At 41.7% G+C, this 9,034-nt stretch overlaps 1 protein-coding gene across 1 annotated transcript in view; it reads left to right on the top strand.

Annotated features, from left to right (window-relative positions):
- The first annotated feature begins 584 nt into the window (after positions 1 to 584).
- tmtc1 (transmembrane O-mannosyltransferase targeting cadherins 1) overlaps positions 585 to 9,034 on the top strand; it is a 50,958-nt gene continuing 42,508 nt past the window's right edge. The window contains exons 1-2 of the mRNA XM_053649988.1: positions 585 to 1,578; positions 5,934 to 6,111. Coding sequence (XP_053505963.1) covers positions 1,277 to 1,578; positions 5,934 to 6,111 — 480 coding nt within the window. The 5' untranslated portion in view covers positions 585 to 1,276. The remainder of the gene's footprint in view (positions 1,579 to 5,933; positions 6,112 to 9,034) is intronic.

Genomic DNA, 9,034 nt, shown 5'->3' with positions numbered 1-9,034 from the left:
ACACCCATTCACACACTACAGACAATTTTGGAGATGTCAGGTCGGCATATGTCTTTGGACTCGGGGAGGAAACCACTGAAGCATAGGGAGAGCTCCACGCACACAGGGCGGAGGCGGGATTTGAGCCCCTAATCCCAGAGGTGTGAGGCAACAGTGCCATCCACTAAACCACCGTCTCCCCCCCCATCAAATCTTGAAAAAAAAAAAGACTAATCTTACCTGATGCACTTTTAAAGTCCGGTGAAGTGCCTGACATGCTGAAAATGTCGACATAATTTCCACTAAAATGTCAGGATGGGACATATCAAGTGGCTCCTCCAACTTTTTAAATAGTCAATAGCATTTAGCTTACCTCACAGCCCGGGATAAGCCGTACTTGACGAAAAATTGAAACTGAAAAAAACTGAAAGTAAATGAATTCAAGCCATTTCTTTCTTAACCAACTTACAGTTGGAAAACTGAATAAGACACACACACATTCGAACAGCTAAAGACACGTTTATGACCCGTGCTTGCTGATATTTCTCTCACTCAACAACGGCAACATTTTTATAATGATGGGGCGGGACACTTCAGTTTCTAGAGAGCATTTGATTGGACAGAAAATCTGACAAGAAGCTGAAGTGCCGAATGATGTCATCAGAAGTGTCGATCCGTATCGGTGGTAAAGACAGAGACTGCAACGTTCGAATGCATATATCTTCTAAATGCGAGTTTTGTCATAGTTTTCGAGTTATAGAAACCCCTAAGGCTAACATATTCATACTAAAAGCCACATAAATTCCTTGGGGACTTTAAAGTGTCTTGGCTGATGAGACGAAATGCCCCTGTACATAACTCCGTTCATGCTTCGTTCGATTATGCGCATCGTCCCAGTACCCTTTGCAAAGAAGCAGCCCCATATCGCGATGCTCCCACCACCGTGCTTCACTCTGGGTCTGATGGATATTCATACTAAAAACCACAAAACGTCCATTTTGATTTCACGGGGACTTTTTAAAGTGATGTCTGCACAAGCATTCTGCCTGGTGAATCACTGAATCAACACAACGACTCAGAAGAATCGAATCAGTGAGTCATGAAGCCAATCACCACTGCGCACGCGCAAAGAGGCGGATTTCTGGCTTTTTTTTTTTACCCCGACACAGCTCTCCTCTCCTCAGTGTATTTTACGCATCCCGACCGAGAGGGTCTGTGTGAGTGCCAGGAAAGAAATGGCAGTAGCTGCATGTTTGCGGTGTGAGTGTTGCGGGCGCTGTGTGCGGAGAGGAGCGACATGACCGCGAGCCGCAGCAGCAGCAGCAGCAGCACGAGCCGCGGCTCGGGAGCTGAGGAGCGGTCGCTCTTCCTCCACGCGCTGCTCGCTTACAGCGCGCTGTTCTCCGCGTGCGCGCTCTGCTACTCCAACTCGCTACGGGGGGAGTTCGTGCATGACGACGTGTGGGCCATCGTGAACAACCCGGACGTGCGGCCCGGCTCCAGCCTGCGCAGCATCTTCTCCAACGACTTCTGGGGCAAAAGGATGGCCGACAACACGAGCCACAAGTCTTACCGTCCGCTCTGCGTGCTCACCTTCAAGTGAGTCCGTCCTCGCTCGCGCGCTAGCTCACACGCACAACTTGTAGAGCAGATGTGTGGCTTTGCATGCACATCTGCACGAGGCGTTTCTGCACCGCTGTCATCCTGGTGCTTTAACGATCTTAATGACTTTTCTAGACTTTTCTATACTAATGCAATTTTTCTAACAAACTTTTTTGCAACCAGTGTAAAGACACGCCCCCTTCCTTTATAAATCACAGCACAGATTATTATTATTATTATTATTATTATTATTATTATTATTTTCTATATCTAATCCAATTATACAAATATTAAACGCTGTAAGCAAATATGCACAATCATATTGATTTCTATGATCCTTTTTATTCTTTGACTTTCCATCAACAGTGTATCATATCCTTTTGGTTATTTTTATATCATACAACATAAACACCTATTTTGCTATCTTCTTTCTTTCTTTTTAAACAAAAAGCACTCAAATTGATGTGATTTCTGCTTTTTAAATTCGATTCAGCTTCAAGAAACCTGAGCGTGACCCGTATCATTTTAACCATCACACCTTCGATAATCATTTCTTCATCAACATCATGAATCTGAAATTGTTCCTGACTTCGTGAGAACGTCCCCGACTGTAAACCTGACCCCTCTTTGAGGACCTCTGCTCTAAATGGAAAGCAGGATGTGTCTGAGCTGACTGTTTAAAAGCTTTCCTGTGTTAGTAATTGTCAGGTTTTCTAGCTGAATGCTGTGTTGTGTTGAGAGACACAGCGAGGACATCAGACTCCCCGATCATCACTAAACTGATTTCTGAATCCCTTGAGGATTAGGAAGTATACACCAACTTCCAAAACAATACAGTAATGTTATTTTGTGCCTGTTATTTGTACAGCTTTGTCCTATACATAATTATTCGCCTGTGTTTTTTCCTCCCCGCGTCTGAAAAGCTCCACATGCTGCTTGGTTCTGAGATATTTCTCCGCAGTATATTTTGCTTTATTAGCCACGGTAGATAAGAAAAGTACCCAGACGCTTCCTGCGTTCTGCCTCGGCGCCCTGGTCTTCACTTTCATGTTCATGTGTGTGTGTGTGTGGATGGAGAGTGTGTTTGTTATTGCTGAATTTGCGTCACTGTGTATTTATAGTCCAGTGTCCAGTATATAAAAATCTTGATATGATCTGTAAATGTTTCATCAGACAGTGCTTCTGAAGGATGTAGGTCTTGTGACCCGCGTTCTCATGTTTTAGGAAAAAAAGCTTCGGGACATCTACGGTAAGAAGTAATTAGCTTTATGTAGCATTGTGGCTCCATTTTGGCTCATTCCTCTCGACAAATCGTCTTCAGTTCCCCAAGGTTATGAGAGTCACACTAACGGACTCGCAGTTTCCAAAAACTTTATTTATTTATTTATTTATTTATTTATTTAAATGGGATTCAAATCAGAAGATTGGCTAGGCCATGCAACGCCTACGTGAGGGATTTGGGCTGTATGTTTGGGGTCTTGTTGAAATGTCCATCTTCTCCTCAGATTAATGCTGCGTCCCAATTCGCCTACTTATACTATGCACTAAAAGTATGTACTCTTTTTGTGTGTAGCAAGAGTATGCAAGTCAGTCCCTCCAGGATTTAGTGATTTGTGATCACAGAAATGAATGCAAAATCAGGCAATAATTTGTCCACAGCACTGAGTACAGGAGGATTACCGAAGATTTTCCGCAGATTTGGGTCGAGACGTGTCGTGTGACATCATCGCAACGCGCATTCTGACAAAATCCTCTTCGATTCATGTGTGTCGAACAGGAGTACAGCTAAAAGGCCTCATTTCCCAGTAAACATTACTGTGAAAGACTGTGCAATTCAGGAAGTTTTCCTTAGATGCTAATTCCCCAGTACCTTTTGCAGACAAGCAGCTCCATATGATGATGCTCCCGCCCCCGTGCTTCACTGTGGGTATGATGGTATTCCTGGCATTTTGTTGTAAAAGAGGTCTGATTTAGTCTAAATGCTTTTAGACGTGCATCTCTGTGCTTCTCTTTTAGCAGAGGAGTTTTGCGTTGAGGTGTAAGAACGGAGATTATTGGTGCAGCAGTACAGTTCCTGCTGCTTTCAGGTCATCCTGCAACTCTTTTCAAGTGACTGCTGGCTTCTCTCTTATCTTCCTTATCATCACTCCTAGAGCACATTCAGGGACGATCAGTCCCATGAATAGTGTGGTCCCTGAGAACCTCAGGAAGCTTCTTTACCTTCGCTCTTATTGCTGCTTGTTGTGGCAGTGTCATTTAGGCTACGTCCACATTACTCTGGATAGATCTGAAAACTGCATTTCCATATTAAAATGCTGTCTGTTTACACTGGTGTTTTCAAACGTTTTCCCAAAATTGCTCAGCCACACTGAAACGCCTGAAAACACTTACATCCCTATACTGCACATGCGTAAAATATATATATATATATATATATATATACAGTATCTCACAAGAGTGAGTATCCCCCTCACGTTTTTGTAAATATTTGATTATATCTTTTCATGTGACAACACTGAAGAAATGACACTTTGCTACGATGTAAAGTAGTGAGTGTACAGCTTGTGTAACAGTGTAAATTTGCTGTCCCCTCAAAATAACTCAACACACAGCCATTAATGTCTAAACCCCTGGCAACAAAAGTGAGTACACCCCTAAGTGAAAATGTCCAAATATGAGTATATGTGTGATATATATGTATATATGTATATATGTATATATGTATGTGTGTATGTATATATGTGTGTGTGTGTGTGTGTGTGTGTGTAATATATATATATATATATATATATATATATATATATATATATATATATATATATATATATATATATATTTAATATACATACACACACACACACACACACACACACATTTATCGCCCTCCGCAGACTAATATAATCTGTAGCCAGTGTTTACCCAATTTTATAAATCAATAAAGAGTCCTAAAATACACATGAAAGGCAGTTTGGTGTTCAGTAGATCATCAGCTGTTCCTCATATGGCTGTCCTTCTGCCTCTTTTCCATTCTTTAGCATCTCTCTGGCCTTAAGCACATCGGGTAATGAGCCGTGTTTGTTAGTGAGAGAGCAGAAGCAATTGCCTCTCTAATGGAAGTGCGTGTGTGTGTGTCGTGTGTATGTGCACATGTTTTGTCAGTGAATGGCTTGTAGCTCAGTGTGTGCACTGGGACTATCAAACTTCTTTACAAAATCCATTTGAATTTTAATTACTGTAAGTATTTCAGATATGTTTGAAATACAAGTTAATATAAAAAAAATAATGAATTTGGTCATGAGGATCCGTTAGTTTCGTCTTCATTCATGTTGGGTTTTATTTAACTTCTTTTTTGTACATTTTTAAAATTTGTTACTTATTTATTGTATTGTTTGTATTTTTCTTTCTAAAGGCAGATAGTGAGGCTTTAAATATCATGTCTTATTTGGAAAAGCAAAAGAATTTTCTGGAACAAATAAAAAGAAAGAAGTGCAGTAAGTGGCCATACGGCAAAAATCATGTAGACTATAGAAGTCACACACTGTGATGGTTAAAGTATTTGTGTGCGTGTGTGTGTGTGTGTGTGTGTGTGTGTGTGTGTGTTTGTTGCTGGTGTTCACTGAGCCTGAGAGCTTGTGCAGTGATTAGATGCAGGTTGAGACGGAGCTCAGTAAACACAGCCTCTTTACTATACGTCAGTGTGATCAGACTCAGAACACACTGACTGAAACACACACACACACACACAGGCCACAGATTCACATTAGTGATGCTGGCCCTTGTTACACAGTTGTCATTTAGCATTAGTCTCTCTGTCTGTCTCTCTCTGTCTCTCCCTATTATGTCTATCAGTCTCTCTCTCTTGCTCTCTCTCTCTCTCTCTCTCTCGCTCTCTCGCTCTCTCTGTCTCTCTCTTTCAGTATTCAGACACTTGTAAAATAGCACTTGATCCAGCACATCCTATTAAAATGATTGTTCCAGTCTTTCTCTCTGACTCTCGTCTGTCTGTCTGAAAAAGGAGTCCCGTCTCTGTAAATGAAGCTTTTTAATTTAGTGTTCCTTTAGAGCTTTAATAAAACCTGTTGGTCCGTAGCTGCCGCTGATGTTTGTGCTTTCACACACCTTTCATTTCACCTGGCAGCTTTGGTGATCCGAAGAGCCTCATTACTCATTAATAAGTATGCTAATTGTTCCTGACCCTCCCTTCTGCTTCTATCTGACCCTGTCTCCTCGTTTTCACTATATTTTCTTCATTTCTCTCTCTCTCTCTGTCTCTCTCTCTCTCTCTCGCTGTATTGTCCCTGCACCCTGAGAGCACTAACTAACACGGGTCCTTTTTTTCCCCCTCTGTGCAGGATGAACATTGTACTAGGTGGGATGACTCCGTTTCATTTCCACGTGGTGAACGTGTGTCTGCACTGCGCCGTCACTGCCCTTCTGATGCACACGTGCAAACACTACGTGTTCGGAGACGGACGCCGGGCCTTCCTCACTGCGCTCCTCTTCGCCGTCCATCCTATCCACACAGAAGCAGTGAGTAACAGGCGTGTGCTAATATCGTGTCGCGTTACATGAACAATCGACATTTTCCATGAGTTCAGAAGGGAGCGATAGACAAGGAAAAGTCTGAACCATTTAGTTTCTGGTCCTTTGTACAGATTTCAAGGCAGTATAGGGTTGGTTAGGGCTATATATAATTATATACATCAATTATTTTATAATCATTACGAAAATATAGTTCGCAGACCTGCACTGTGTGTGACATCATTAGGACAAAACATACCCCCTGTTAGTAAATCAGCATGCACGTATTAGTACATACCTCAGTGTTTGTGCCTCAATGTTTGTGCTTCAGTGTTTGAACCTCAGTGTTTGTGCTTCAGTGTTTGTACCTCAATTTTGTACCTCAATTTTGTGCTTCATTGTTTGTGCCTCAGTGTTTGTGCCTCACTGTTTGTGCTTCAGTGTTTGTGCCTCAGTGTTTGTGCTTCAGTGTTTGTACCTCAATTTTGTGCTTCAGTGTTTGTGCTTCAGTGTTTGTGCTTCAGTGTTTGTGCTTCAGTGTTTGTACTTCAGTGTTTTTACCTCAGTGTTTGTGCTTCAGTATTTGTACCTCAGTGTTTATACCTCAGTGTTTGTACCTCAGTGTTTGTACCTCAGTGTTTGTGCTTCAGTATTTGAGCTTAGTATTTGTTCTTCTGTTTTTGTGCTCCAATATATGTGCTTTGGTACTTGTGCTTTAGTATTTGGGATTTCTTTTAGTATTTGGGATTTCTTTGTGCTGTTTTTACAGCTCTTACATAAATTCATCTAAATATTTAAAACATTTTCTCTGGAAACTCGGCCAGAGAGGAAAATCTTAGAGAGAGAAGAGACTCCTGTTTCTTGTTGTTTTGATTGATCCGGCAGAAATTTAATTAATGTCCGCCTTGATGCTAAACATTTCCGTTAAGAGGAAGCAGGTGTGTGTGTGTGTGTGTGTATGTGTGTGTGTGTGTGTCCATGTGCAGGGATCAACACATTTATAATGTAAAATTTCATGAATATTCCATAAACCAAAAGACAAGACACTAAATTCTGTGCAGCGTTTGAAGTTATGGCAGGTGAAAACCTGTTTAGTCATTTAGTCTCCAGCACACACCCTCTTGCTCCTTACCTCCGACCTGTCAAAGCCTTATCTTTAGATCAGAAGCCATTATCAGGCCACCAGTCGAGCGCTAGGAGAGTAACGGCATCGTTTTACACTGGCGTGGGGTTGCAGAGCTGAAAAGGCTGCATTCATTGATGCCCAGCTCTCCCTCTGGAGAATGTGCTGGACGCGACACACACCCTGCTGACCAGCTGTCTCTCTTCCTGTCTTCCGTTCTGCTCGAGCTCACTGCTGCTCATGATGTCATCGCAAAGCAGAGCAGAGCAGAAGAGAGGAGAGGAGTTTAGGCTCTAGTAGCATCGCTAGTGCTTGTGTTGAGCTTGAATTATAGTAGTTCAAATGTATTTAATTTATTTACTTAACATGTGTAATTTTCGTGTATTTTATGTCTGAAGTAATAGCTTCTGGGTGTATTAGTGATTCTGTTGGTAGTACAGTCTACACACTTCTTTTGACTTGCATTCAATCAGCATTAGAAGTAGTAAGACCTTTATATAGTTTATATAGTATAATGAGTGATATTATGTGTATCTTATGCTAAGTGAGGATGTGTATGACTGTGTGTGTGTACATGTGACTGCGTATGGGTGTGTGCATGTGGGTGTGTATCCATTGGGCTGCACCCAACTTTTCTTTTCTTCTGTTTTTTTTGCTTTGTCATGTAATTAAACATCAGCTGTGACTTGCCTAAGATTAGAAATAGGTTTTATTTGCTCTGGTGCATCAATTCAGGAGCGCACCAAAGCTGTTGGTTCTGTTTGTTTTCTGTTTGTTTAAAATAAGTCAATGTTTTGTTGCGACTTTAATACTGAGCAAAAAAATGATGAATCTTATTATAAACATTATCATGAGGCTCTGTTGCAGAAATCTCTCACAGTGGACTGAGTGGAGACACAGGAATGTCTCTGGCATGGGATCCACTTCCAACGTGAATATAAACAGCACAAGACAGATGTGTGTGTGTGTGTGTGTGTGTGAGAGAGAGAGAGAGAGAGAGAGAGAGATGGTACAGTTGACTGTTATTTCTCTAAACACGTTAGTGTGTGTGTGTGTGTGTGTGTGAGCGATAGAGATAGAGAGAGAGATGGTACAGTTGACTGTTATTTCTCTAAACACGTTATTGTGTGTGTGTGTGTGTGTGTCTGTGTGTGTGTGTGTGTGTGTGTGTGTGCGCGCACAGTCACACGTCTCTCAGGCGGGGGTTGGGTTGAGGTGCAGCTGTTGTGTTGGTGGAATTCCTGCAGAATTAGGTAATTGGCCGAAATAAAAAGCTCAAGTGTTTCAGTTCCCCAGCTCCATATGCAATTTCCACCAGACCACGTGTGTGTGTGTGTGTCTGTGTGTGTGTCTGTATTTGTGTGTTTGCATCTATTCTTGTTTGCATGCCTGTGTTTGTGTATCTGTGTGTGGGTCTGAGTGAAGTGTGTGTGTCTCTGTGGGAGTTTCTCTCTGAGTGTGTCTGTCTGTCTGTCTGTCTGTCCTGGAGTGAGAATTTGAGTGTGTGTCCCTGTGTCTGTATCCCTCTGAGTGTTACTATCTAAGCTTGTGTGTGTGTGTGTGTGTGTGTGTCTCTGTGACCACCAACAGATCCATTCAAAGCATTTTAGGTCTTTATTATAAGTCTGTAAATCAATAAAACATTAAACTCTGTGACACTGAGAAACGATTTACAACCATGCATTGGTGCATCATTGAGATTATGTTGATTTCATTTCCAAACATTGATCCATATTGTGAAAAAAAAACAACAAAAAAAACAACCAATGATGGTCATCACCCAGATCTTGTAACCTTTTGCTGTACTGA

This window comes from Ictalurus furcatus, chromosome 19, assembly GCF_023375685.1.
Source record: "Ictalurus furcatus strain D&B chromosome 19, Billie_1.0, whole genome shotgun sequence".
Lineage (NCBI taxonomy): Eukaryota > Metazoa > Chordata > Actinopteri > Siluriformes > Ictaluridae > Ictalurus > Ictalurus furcatus.
This window is presented reverse-complemented; position numbering and strand designations above follow the sequence as displayed.